At 37.6% G+C, this 13,662-nt stretch overlaps 1 protein-coding gene across 1 annotated transcript; it reads right to left on the reverse strand.

The window, feature by feature from the left end:
- Positions 1-4,322: 4,322 nt before the first annotated feature.
- LOC108834654 (uncharacterized protein At1g43920, Chloroplastic-like) lies at positions 4,323-7,159 on the reverse strand. The gene is made up of 4 exons (XM_018607982.2): positions 6,941-7,159; positions 6,594-6,816; positions 6,517-6,534; positions 4,323-4,453 (listed from the first exon to the last, which is right to left on the reverse strand). Exons 1-4 carry the CDS (start codon positions 7,094-7,096, stop codon positions 4,323-4,325), a joined length of 528 nt encoding a protein of 175 aa, XP_018463484.2. The 5' UTR covers positions 7,097-7,159.
- Positions 7,160-13,662: the final 6,503 nt, after the last annotated feature.

Genomic DNA, 13,662 nt, shown 5'->3' on the forward strand with positions numbered 1-13,662 from the left:
GCGCAAGGCGCGGGTCTTATCCAAATTTTAATTAAAACTAAATGGAATTCTTAAGCTACCATGATCGTGTAACATTATTTACTTTAAATACAATTATATATCAACACAATATTGCTAAGTATAGCATATAACGCTACCATAATCATATAACATTATTTAAATATTTAAAATTTCTTAGGTATTACAAAAAATATATTTTCTCACTGTTAAGTTATATAAAAAATTAGGATAATTATTACACATTTATATTAATATAGTTGAAATTAGAATTGAACTTGGAAATTATTAAAAAATAATTATATGTTAACAAATAATTATATGTTTCCATTTTCATTGCGATACAATTAGGAAATATTTTTTTTGTTTTTTTATACATTGAACGACTTAGAAAATTTTGTTACTTGGTGATTTTTAATATATATTCTATAATCACTATCTTGTTTTAATGTCCAATGACATTACATGTAATCTATCTAGGTAATGGAGATCTTTTAAAAAAAAGTGTGAATAGAGGTCTCATGATGACACATAAAAAATAAAAATTGTGTTAATCACACATGAGAATGAGGTTAAATAATAAAAGTGTTCCTCACAATGCATCGAATTTATATGCAGGGCGCAAGTAGCTATTCAATCTCCTATTAAATTGAAGATTCATATCAATCTTCGAATTTCTTTTAAAAATTGACTACATAAATAAGGTGAAAAAACACAAATTACGAATATTAAATATAAATGATCGAAATCATTTCAAATGCGGCACGATTTTTTTGATCTTATCATTTGGAAAAATAGGAAAAAAAAAATCTAACTTTCTTTAAGTAGAACTATAATTACAGAGCAAAAGAATATTAGGCATACTCCATTATTAGCCAATCAATTCACTTTAATACTAATTGAATTGATTTATTAAGATCAATCAGAAGACGTTGATTTTGATATGTTTTTGCATTAATTTCAATTCCAGCAGTCAAGGCAAACTCTTGCCACTTTCTTGACTCATACATTTGGAAACTCATATCGTCTGTTTATGAACCTAGACTTAAAAAATATAACATATGTTTTCAAGATATATAATATGAGCATTATGTGTATATATAATCTTATTATATATGACTAAGTTATATAATTTAAGTAAATAAACAGGAAATCGACCTTATCATTTAAATAAATAGGAGATTTGATGATCTTTTTTAATATCAAATCCAATAATGTTTTGTTTCTATATTTACTTTATTTTTTTTTGCTAAATTTATGATTAATCATAATTAATGCTATTCCAAAAATTAGGGAATCAACTTTATAATTTAAATAAATAGGAGATCTGGAGACGTCTTTTAATATCAAATCCAATAATGTTTTGTTTCTATATTTACTTGATTTCTTTTGTTAATTTTACATTTTATCATAACTATTCTATTGAAGAAATTATAATTTAATTAAATAAATAGGGAATCTACCTTATAATTTAAATTAATAGGAGTTTTAGTGACGTCTTTTAATGTTTTGTTTCTATATTACTTGATTTTTTTTTTGCTAATTTTACGTTTAATCATAATTAATGCAATTCAAAAAATTAGGAAAATAATGTAATATTAATCAATACGCATTCTGATTTAAGTTAATATATGAAATTTACTACTAATATATTGAAATTCTTGAGACCAATTAAACAGTTTACACGAAATTGTAGAGATTTTCTGCCATTAATTTCGCATGTAATATATTGGATTGATACAATTATCATGACTTAAATCCTGTTAATTATTACAATATATCATACTAAAATTTCTTCTACTGTATCACAATCTACAAACTTTAAAACACGCAAAGACAATGAGTGCTATTGATGCTTTGAGAAAGAAGTATATCATTTCGTTTACTGGGTTTGGTACGCTGATACTTTTTTTTTAATTTTCTTTATAGGATTGATAACAAAAAATTCTGAAGACATTTTTTTATTTATTTTTTATAAGTTGTTCTTTTCATATTTTATTATTCTATTGCATATGTTTCGTTTATCATATATTCATAATTTATATTATGAAATAAAAATTGCATGTGTTTTGTTTTATCTTAAATTCATAACTAATTTTATATAATTTTTGTTTACTCTTATATAGATTTACTTCCACAAAAGTATTCAGATGTTACATCTAATCAATTACACAAGTTTTTTTATTAAAAAAAAAAATCAAAGTTCACCTTATATAAGCATGCATAATTTCGTCCGATCTTTATTATATAATATGTAATATTTGTTACTATGATTTTTAGTTTTCTAATATCTTTAGAGTAAAAGTTATAATTTTTATTAGTCCATTCGCTCCGCGCAGGCGCGGATATCACTTAGTAAGATGTTAAACCGTGACAAATTCGCTCCGTTCTATCTTTTTGTTATCAATAGCTTTACCAAACACTACAGTAGTTACTCTCAGCTTTTTCACACCACTTTATATAATTAGATTTACACTATTTTGTAACCGTTTATCACTTCCGTTAATTAATAAATAAATTTGTTTTAAGTTCGTTCACCAACCGGACAAATAAACATTTTATATTATTAACAATATTACACGCTATACTTTAACAATATATATTAAAGTCGTTTGCTAATGTCATTTATTAAAGAATACGTATGTGTAAGTTTTTAAATAATATAATGTGGATATATGTTTAAAATATATCTATCAGATGGACCTTCGTTATTAGCTGGCTTGATTTTTCTTTAAATGAGTTTTTTTTGGTAGACTAAATCTGATTTAAATTTAAAGGAGGAAATGTACTTATTTCACGTTCTACAGTTTGGAAAACCATAATTTAAGAAAAAAATAAAAATTAAGGAGGTTATACACTATAGGATACAAAAGAAAAACCAAATGTAGACCAAACCAAGTCTGGCGTTAAGCCAAGTCAAGATTAGCCAGACTGGCTTTGGATTTAAATAATTTTGCATGACTTTAAAAATATATTTTGAAGTCATTTGCTAAAGTCATTTATTAAAGAATATAATGTGGAATATGTATATCTTTTAATTTTTAGCCAAGCTTCGGAAAAAGCTTTGTTGGTGCGTATGTTTTTATTATTGTTGGGAGATTGACCAATATCAATCAAAACTAAATTTATATGAGAAATCGGCCAAAAACACTAAACTTTTCGGAAATTGCCAAAAAAACATGTACTCGAGCCTGACCAATAAAACACTGAACTTTCATTGACTTTTTAGTTTATTAAGAACGTTACGATTGACTTTCCAGATTAGCATATCGTTAACCGACAGTTAAGACAATGTTAACTAACCGTTAATTGTAGCCGTTTAGAGAAACTACGTCGTTTCATCCAATTGTTTTGTTTAATACAAAATCTCAAGACGACGTCGTTTCATTTATTTGTCTTAAAAATGTTGTTGTAGGCTGGACTCGAACTCGTGCACTCGCGGTCGATAGGGGGTTTTTGCCACTGAGCTAGTGGACTTTGCAATAGAATTACGAACACAGTTCCTTTTATTCCTTCCAATCCGAGTTAAAGACAAATAAAAGAAACGACGCCGTTTTAATTAGCTTTGTTATTAAAACATGGGCTTCCATCGCTTCGAACTCGTGCACTCGGGTTTAATGGTAGAGGGTTTTGCCACTGAGCTAATGGACTTTTCGAGAGATTACAACACATGTTTGTTTTTATTGATGAAAAAATGTGTTTGATTGAAATCAAACCAATAAAAGCGTAACCCTAATTTATCAAATCGATTTGGGGATTTTTCTTGTGTTGTGAGTGGATGGTGAAGACGAAGTTCACAAGGAATGGAAGGGAGGTAATGATTTTCGGAGGGATGAGGAATTTTGAATACGGGAGTGAAGAATCGGTTCAAGAGTCGAAGAAGGGTGGAGAACGCGAAGCTTCTGTGATTTTGTCATCGCCGGAGAAATCGAGGAACCGCAAAAGCGTTGAAGGGATATCGATGTTGGCATCTACAGAGCTCGAAGACAAGGAGGGGAACTTCATATGGGTCGCCTGCGTCATCTCCGGAGAAGACCATGAGGTGGGGAACTTCTTATAGGTCGCCATCTACGGGGAAGGCCACGAGGAGTGGTTCAACTATGTCTCCTAGAGTAGCGAAGAAGCAGAAGGTAAATGTGGCTCCTTCTGGTGATGACAGAGAAGAAGCAGAAGGTTTAGCAACTAAGAAGACAAGGCGGGGAACTTCATATGGTGGGTCGCCTGTGTCTCCTAGACAATCGAAGAAGCAGAAGGTGAACTCGGAGAAGAGTCTAGGTGATGATGGTGATGACAGAGAAGAATTTCTCCAAATAGAGAAGGTAAACTCAGATGATGATGAAGAATTTGGGGATATAGGTGATGATGGTAGGGAAGATGAGAACGGTATTGCTGGCATTGAGGAAGTTGGTTGTACAGATTTGAGTCTTTATTTTGGTGATAAAGCAAAAGACGATCACTGTGAGGTTGATGAAGACGAAGGGGATGATGATGCATGGGATGATGATAAAATCCCTGATCCTGGGTCATCAGATGATGAGAATGAAGAGGAGATGAGACCTGCGCAAGCTTACAGAGAAGACACTGATCCAGAGGAGCTTCTTCAGCTTGGCAAGACATTTTCAGATGCTGAGGACTTCAAACACGCTTGTCTGAGGTATACCTTGAAAACCAGATACAACATCAAGAATTATAGATCCAGTGGCTTGAAGATGGGTGCAAAATGTGCTGCTGAGATGAGAGATGATGAGGCTCCATGTCCCTGGATGGTCTACTGCTTTTTAATCATGTCTGACAAACAAAAGATAAACACTCTGTTTTTTTATGATTTTTTCTGAATTTTCTGTTTGAGTTTCTGAGCTTTTTTATGATTCTTTTTCTGTTTTTTTGGTTCTGTAGGGATTAGTGAAGGCAGTTCATAACCTCCTTCCAGAAGCTGAGCATAGGCAGTGTTGTCGCCATATGTACGAGAACTGGAGGAAAAGTGGAAAAATTCTACGGTTACAGAGGTTCTTCTGGTTCATCGCAAGGAGCAACACTCCTGGTATGTTCAACAACAACATGGACGAGCTTAAGAACTATGATCCTGGCGCACATGCTTCTCTAATAAAGACAAAGCCAGAGACTTGGTCTAGAGCTTTCTTCAAGATAGGCTCCAACTGCAATGATAATCTGAACAACTTGTGTGAGTCCTTCAACAAGACCATCAGGGAGCCTAGGAAGAAGCCTCTGCTAGACATGTTAGAGGAGATAAGGCGCCAATGTATGACTAGGAACTACAATAGGTCTAAGATGGCTAAGGACAGGAAGACTAGGTTCACCCAGAAGACACATAAAGAGTTAAACATGGTTGAGAGGAAGTCAAAAGAGTGTAGTCTGCGTTGGGCAATTGGGCCAGAGACTGAGGTGGAGGATAAAGACCAGTCATATGTGGTGAATTTGGAGAATGAGACTTGTGCATGTCGAAGCTGACAAATGAATGGTATTCCATGCATCCATGCTGCTAAGGTCATCCTTGGTGTGGGAAGAAAACTTTCTGAATTTGTTGCTCCTTGCTACACAACCTCTAAGTGGCGTGAAACCTACAGTTTCGGGATCAAACCTGTTAATGGGATGATAGAGTGGCCTCGGACCAACAGATTAAGTGTGATTCCACCACCTAATCGAAATGGCAAGCCTGGTAGGCCTAAAAACCATGATCGAAAGAAGGGAACCAATGAGACAGTGTCTACTACCAAGCTGAGCCGTGCGAACAGGGTAATGACATGCTCTAATTGCAAAGAAGAAGGGCACTACAAGAATACATGTCGGAAGGCTTTTGTTCCGAGCTCACCTAAGAAACCAAGAGGCAGACCAAAGAAATATCAGGTAAGGTTCTTAGTTTTGTAGCTATTGGTAATGTCTGAGTTTTTTTTAGGTTATTGACAGTTCATTTGGGATGATACAGGGACTACATCTTGGAGAGTCACAAGCTCAAACCTCCCAAGATCAAACCTTCCAAGCTCAATCCTCACAAGCTCACTCATCACAAGCTTCTCAAGCTCAATCCTCACAAACTGAAGCATCACGATGGGAAGTTCCCCAATCTTCCCAAGCATCACAGACTGGAGCGTGGGGAAGATGGTTCTCTTAGAACTACTCTTTTGTTTGTTGTGTGATGTTGTCTCTCTCAGAATGATTATGTTTTGTTGTGTGATGGATGATCATGGTTATGTACTTCTTTTTCTTTTGTTTAGCTGTTTTCTTAAAAAATGTGATGGTTTGTGTACTTCTTTCTTTGGATGTTTTCTTAAACAATGATGATTGTTATGTACTTCTTTTGTTCTTTTGTTCTGTTTCTTTTGCTGTTTTCTTTTGCTGAATTCTTAAACAGAGAGAGTCTTGAAACCATACATTAACCATAACATAAAGAGAGTCATACATTAACCATAACATAAAGAGAGTTTTGAAACCATTAAAATTACACTTTTTTTTTTGTGCAACAAACCATTAGAATTACACAAACACTGAAACCATCAGAACAACATAAACAAACATAGTCTCCTGCTGATCAAAGACAACCCATTCCTAGTGCCTATTTTTCATGATGAACACAATACAAGAAACTGATGCCACTAGAAAACCCACTTTGACGATCACATTCAGCTTCTTAACTTCATTGCTAGCCTTTCTGACATCTTCTTTCAGCTCTTCCTCCACATTTTTGAGGCTCTCGATCTCCATTTTGAGCTTCCTCAAATCGGATGCAAAGCAATCAACTTTAGGCAATGCATCCTGAACCTCTTCGTAGACAGCTTCATCTACCCATTTATACAAGTGATCCTGGACACAAATCATGAATACAATCTACGTTCAAACAATTTCTCACTACCTAGACATTGAAGCTTTATGTTCTAAGCTAACAGAAACACAATCAATTGCACTCATAATCAAATTAAACACTTGCATTTCGAAACGTTGGGCATCTAAAGAAAGTTCTTCCTGGAGTTTCCTTCGTTTTTGATGTGTAAATCCCAGTTCTTCGACCACAGCCGCATTGCTCCGGGATACCACGAATACCCATCGTATTCTCAGCCGAATCCTCACCACCCGAACTCATCATGTGACACTCGAAGAAGAAAATGTGAGAATCGAGCTTCTTAAGGAAGAAATGGAGGAAGAGAATCGAGCTCTGTTCGTCAATGGAGCTTCTGATTTTATGATTTGGGAATTTAGGGTTTATGAGGACAAACGACGTCGTTTCTTTTTAATTCATTTAACTAGGATTCGAAGCCAATATAAAGAAATTTCTTTGTCAATATATTGTAAAGTCCACTAGCTCAGTGGCAAAAACCTCTACCATTTAACTCGAGCGCACAGGTTCGATACCCGATGGAAGCACATATTTTTAATAACTTTTCTAAATGAAACTACGTCGTTTCATTCATCTCTCTTTAATCAGAAAAAGAGATGAAACGACGTCGTATACTTTAACACCCAAAATTAACGTCATCTTAGTTATCTGTTAACCCTGTTAATGGTATTCTAATCTGGAAAGTCAATCGTAACGTTCTTAATAAACTGAAAAGTCAATGAAAGTTCAGTGTTTTATCGGCCAGCCAATATGTCCAGGTTTCATTTGACAATTTCCAAAAAGTTCAGTATTTTTTTGACGATTTCTCAAATTTATATTGATGGAAATTACTAGTCAGTTTCTTCATTCGATTTACAGAAATACTCGTAATGGGAAACGGTATTCAATGGTCAATGGTTGATAATATAACTAAATTTATTAATTTATAAGTTCAATTGTACAATGAGATTAGTTACTAAGAATTGTTTTGTGATATTGGTGGCAGTTTAAGATTCCCTCTTGAAGTTTTTTCCCACCATTGTACCATTTGTTTTAATTTCTGAAGTCTAACAATTTGAAAAGAAGACACATATTCTAAGGTTCGATGGATATCGACAATTTTCGGCGATAGTTTTGCCGTTTCTTCGATTCTTCTCCGGAGTTATTGGAGAGGATATTGATATGTAATAGATTGTCGGTTCTGTAAATTCGGTTTAGTAATTGTACATTGATACCCGGTTTGTTCCGGTTAGGAAGTTACAACTGTATATAATCATTTGACTACGTTCAATAAAATCTAACAGAAAGTATTCCTATTTTGTCTTTTCTCTCTCTCGTCTCTCTCGCCATTGTTACGCTCAGAGAGCTTTCTGTTCACCCCTCGTTCACTATTATGGTATCAGAGCGTTGAGCTCAAGCTCAACATCATTCTCTCCTCGTTTTTCCGCTTCCATCGATCTTATTTTCACCTTCCCTTTCTCTGTTTGGTGTTTTCTCTGCTCCGACGGTGGTCACTCTTCGTCGCAACCGCCGTACCGGTCGTTTCACTCGTGCAGGCAGCTCGAATCCTCAGGTCGTTGGCTCTTCGCCGGCGATAACTCCGATTACTGAGACTCAGTTTGCTCACGCTGCACTGATGAACCCCGATAGCGTTCACTCTCCGTTGTTTCTCCATCACGCCGACCATCCAGGCCTGTTGATCGTCTCTGTTCAGCTGGATGGATCGAACTATGGTCAATGGAGCTCCGCGATGAAGATAGCACTGGATGCAAAGAATAAGATCTCTTTCATCGATAACTCTCTCCCTCTTCCGGTTGAAGGTAACCCTCTGTTTCGGATCTGGTCTAGATGCAACAGTATGGTTAAATCGTGGCTTTTGAACTCGGTTTCCAAACAAATCTATGGTAGTATCCTTTCCTTTGATGATGCTGCTCAGATTTGGAAGGATCTCCATGACCCTTTTCACAAAACCAACTTACCCAGAACCTTTCAGCTTGTTCAACAAATCTAGGATCTACGTCAAGGCTCGATGGATCTCTCTGTCTATTACACGACGTTGAAGACTCTCTGGGATAATCTTGACAGCTCTGAGGTTCCTGATCCTTGTGCTTGCTGTGACGGCTTCAACTGCGCTGGACAACGTCAAGCTCAAGCAAAGGTTGATCGTTCTAGAACCATCAAATTCCTTGCTGGCTTGAACGACAAGTACTCGAGCATTCGTGGCCAGATAATCATGAAAAAGCCCCTTCCTGACTTGGCTGAGATTTGTAACATTCTTGACCAAGATGACAGTCAACGAATGTTCAACTCTCCTGTGATTCCTGCTGCTTACCACATCAGTTCTCCTTCTGCTCCTACTGAGACTCAGACTGCTAGTTCTCCAGAAGCTCAGTCTGCTGCCTCACAAGGCTCTCTGAATGCTTTTCAGAAGAAGAACAATCGACCTACTTGTTCACACTGTGGTGTTGAAGGACATGTGATCGATCGTTGCTACAAACTACATGGTTATCCCGTTGGTTGGAAGAAAGGCAAACCCATTCATGGCATGTCACCTTCTTCTCCTGCTGTAGCAGCCAACGTCAGTGCTCCTGACAAGCCATTCACTGGAGGTCTTGATTCCCTCGTTGGTAACTTGAGCAAGGACCAGATTCAGGATTTCATAGCCTATTTCTCCTCTCAGCTTCCGCCTGCATCTTCTGTGAACTACAGTGCTGCTAGCACCTCGGTTTCCACTAGTCAGTCTGTCGTTAGCCCTTCTGGTATTTCATTCTCACCCTCCACATTCAGTTTCATTGGTCTTCTTACTGTCTCTGAATGTGTGACAACTGAGAAAACTTGGATAATCGACTCTGGTGCAACCCACCATGTTTCACATGAAAAATCTCTGGTTGTTACGCTTGATACCTCTATCAAGCGTCATGTGAACCTCCCCACTGGTCAAACAGTTGCTGTTGGAGGAGTCGGCTCTGTTGTTATCAACAAAGCTATCACCTTGCAGAATGTTTTATTCATTCCTGCTTTCCGCTTGAACCTTATCAGTATCAGTTCCTTGACCACAGATCTCGGTTCTAGGATTATTTTTGATCCTGCGTGTTGTCTGATCCAGGATCTTTCCAAGGGATTGATGATTGGAAGAGGTAGAAGACTTGCGAACCTGTACATCTTGGATGGAGAAGATTCAGTTTGTGCAGACTCAGTTTGTGAAGACTCTGTTTCTACTTCTTTTGTTGCAAACTCTGTTATTGATGCCGCTGTTTGGCACCGCAGACTTGGTTACACTTCTTTCAGTCGTTTAGATACTCTTACCAATGTACTTGGGATTTCTAAACAAAAGAATAAAGGATTGGTGCATTGTGATATTTGTCAACGAGCTAAACAGAAGAAGTTATCCTTCCCTTTACGACAAAACATGTGTACAACTCCTTTTGAACGCCTTCACATCGATGTTTGGGGTCCATTATCTGAAGAGACTCAAGATGGTCATCGCTATTTCCTAACTATAGTTGATGATCATTCTAGAGTCACATGGATCTATCTTCTCAAACACAAGAGTGATGTGCTTCAAGTGTTCCCTTCCTTCATTACCATGGTGGAAACACAATTCAACACAAAAGTCAAGTCTGTGCGCTCAGACAACGCACCAGAATTGCGGTTCGATGAACTCTACAAACGCAAAGGGATCATATCCTATCACTCCTGCCCTCAGACACCTGAGGAAAACTCAGTGGTGGAGCGCAAACATCAACATATCTTGAATGTTGCAAGGGCTCTTCTCTTTCAGTCTCATGTTCCTCTCTCTCTTTGGGGTGAGTGTGTTCTCACGGCGGTCTTCCTTATCAACAGAACGCCTTCACCTCTTCTTGACAACAAGACCCCTCTTCAAAAGGAACCTGAGTACACTCATTTGAAGACCTTTGGATGTTTGTGCTATGCTAGTACTTCACCTAAGCATCGCCATAAGTTCCAAGAACGAGCTAAAGCATGCTTCTTCCTTGGCTACCCCTCCGGTTATAAAGGGTATAAGCTGCTTGATATGGAGAGTAATACTATCTTCATCTCTCGCAATGTAGTGTTTTATGAGGACATATTTCCCCTTCATAAACCCGCAATTGCTAGAGACGCTGAAGTATTCTTCCCTCCTGTTGGTTTAGCCACTAATGATCATGAAGCTACAGTCTCAGGTGATGCATCTTCGTCTGAAATCCCTGTCCCTGCAGCTCCATCTTCTACTCGCAGAACAACTAAACCACCGAGCCATCTCAAAGATTATCATTGCTACGCAGTGAACTCTTCTATTGAGCATCCTGTCTCCAACGTCCTCTCTTATGATGCCTTATCAGACCCTTACCTGATGTTTATTAATGCTGTTGACAGCATTCCTGAACCTACTACCTATGCTCAGGCACTCAAGTTTAGGGAATGGTGTAAGGCAATGGACATAGAGATTGTGGCACTTGAAGATAATGGAACTTGGTTAATTTGTTCTCTACCTGAAGGGAAACAGGCCGTGGGATGTAAGTGGGTCTTCAAGATCAAGCTAAACGCCGATGGAACCATAGAAAGATACAAAGCACGAGTTGTGGCTAAAGGTTATACTCAGCAAGAAGGTCTGGATTATGTTGAAACCTTCTCCCCTGTTGCCAAGTTAGCCACTGTCAAACTGCTACTCGCTGTTGCTGCTGCCAAAGGATGGTCACTCTCTCAACTAGATATCTCCAATGCATTTCTAAATGGGGATCTAGAGGAGGAGATTTACATGACTTTACCACCTGGATACGCAGCAAGACAGGGGGAATCTCTTCCTCCTAATGCAGTCTTGCGTCTCAAGAAATCAATCTACGGTTTGAAGCAGGCCTCTCGGCAATGGTTTCTGAAGTTTTCTGCAACGTTGCTTTAGTTGGGATTTCACACTTCTTCTGGTGACCACACACTGTTCTTGAAGAACTCTGGGGATGTTTACATGGCGGTTCTAGTGTATGTTGATGATATAATCATCGCAAGCAGCTGTGACAAAGCTACGGAGTTGCTGAAAACAGCTTTGAAGTCTTCTTTCAAACTCCGTGATTTGGGTCCTCTACGTTACTTTCTTGGCCTTGAGGTAGCTCGATCTTCTGCTGGAATCACCATCTGTCAAAGAAAGTATCTTCTTGACCTCTTAACAGAGACTGGATTACTTGGTTCAAAACCTTCTTCTATACCAATGGATCCTAGCATCAAACTTTCTCTTGAAGATGGTGAGCTTCTCTCTGATGTGGAGTCTTATCGACGTCTTATTGGAAAACTCTTGTATCTCACTTTCACTCGACCCGACATCACGTTTGCGGTGCACAAACTGTGTCAGTTCACCTCTGCTCCCCTCGTTCCTCATCAGCAAGCTGCATACAAAGTCCTTCGCTACTTAAAAGGCTCTATTGGTCAAGGCTTGTTCTACTATGCACAGTCTGACTTAAAGCTCTCCGCTTTTGCTGATGCAGATTGGAGCACTTGCCCTGACACTCGCCGTAGCGTCTCAGGCTTTTGTATGTTCATTGGGACATCTTTGATATCTTGGAAGTCAAACAAACAAGATGTAGTGTCCAACTCTTCTGCTGAGTCCGAGTATCGCGCTATGTCTGATGCAGTACGAGAAATGCTATGGTTTCGCAATCTTCTTGAGGATCTTTGGATCGACATCTCCGAACCAGCTCCTCTCTACTGTGACAACACTGCAGCTCTCCACATAGCCAACAACTCTGTGTTCCATGAACGCACAAAGCATGTGGAAAGAGCTTGCCACATAGTTCGGGAACGAGTGAAGATGGAACAGATCAAGACCCTGCATGTTCGGTCTGTGAATCAGCTTGCTGACTTGCTTACTAAACCTCTTTATCCTAATCCTTTCCGACATCTCTTAGGCAAGATGGGCATTATTAACATATATGCTCCATCTTGAGGGGGAATATTGATATGTAATCGATTGTCGGTTCTGTAAATTCGGTTTAGTAATTGTACATTGATACCCGGTTTGTTCCGGTTAGGAAGTCACAACTGTATATAGTCATTTGACTACGTTCAATAAAATCTAACAGAAAGTATTCCTATTTTGTCTTTTCTCTCTCTCGTCTCTCTCGCCATTGTTACGCGCAGAGAGTTTTCTGTTCACCCCTCGTTCACTATTAGAGGAGTAAATGGGTGAAAGAAAAACACTACACGTGGGGTTCTCTAAGGAGCTCTAATATCTGGATTAAAATTACTGGATGCCATAGTGATTGTATCTCGGGATCGCAAATAAAGGTTTATCCAAGGTTCCTTGTATCGCCTCAGCATCATTTCCGCACAGGAGAAGAGGGAGATCTCTTGTTTTGAGATTGGGAGTCAAAATTTTTAAATCATACGACAATTAGGATAAATTTTACAAATCTAGAATGGTATCCGAATAGACAGCCTAAAACCGTCAATTTTTTGTGTTTTAGCCGAATGAACAACTTAAAACTTATCTTTTTGTTATCTTTGGCTGATATTCGAATAAAACCTTTAAATTTGCATTCCTTTGTATTTTATTGGGCAAGTTTAAGCTGGTTATTCTATTTTAATTTAAGATGACAAGAAAAAATTGAGATTAGTTTGCCCTTTTACAAAGCGATAAAAAAATTATATAGTAATGAATAATGATTACATCATTCATGTGATGTAAGCATTTTATAACAATAATACACGCTAACCCTTCGTACCATTGACCAAGGTTTCAAAGTGAAACCTTTCTAATGAAAAGTCTATATAAGAAGGAGGTTTACATTCTTTCATTTCTCACACTCAAAATATTCAAAACATAAAGAAGTTTCATTAAGATACACTAT

Source organism: Raphanus sativus, chromosome 6 (genome assembly GCF_000801105.2).
Source record: "Raphanus sativus cultivar WK10039 chromosome 6, ASM80110v3, whole genome shotgun sequence".
Classification (NCBI taxonomy): domain Eukaryota; kingdom Viridiplantae; phylum Streptophyta; class Magnoliopsida; order Brassicales; family Brassicaceae; genus Raphanus; species Raphanus sativus.

What these genes read in the sequence shown, in the direction of transcription:
- LOC108834654 (XM_018607982.2), bottom strand. Translation starts at nt 7,096, where the DNA reads ATGATGAGTTCGGGTGGTGAGGATTCGGCTGAGAATACGATGGGTATT. An exon ending in GATGCCCAACGTTTCGAAAT is followed by an intron (nt 6,817 to 6,940) that starts GCAAGTGTTTAA and finishes ATTTGTGTCCAG; the next exon opens with GATCACTTGTATAAATGGGT.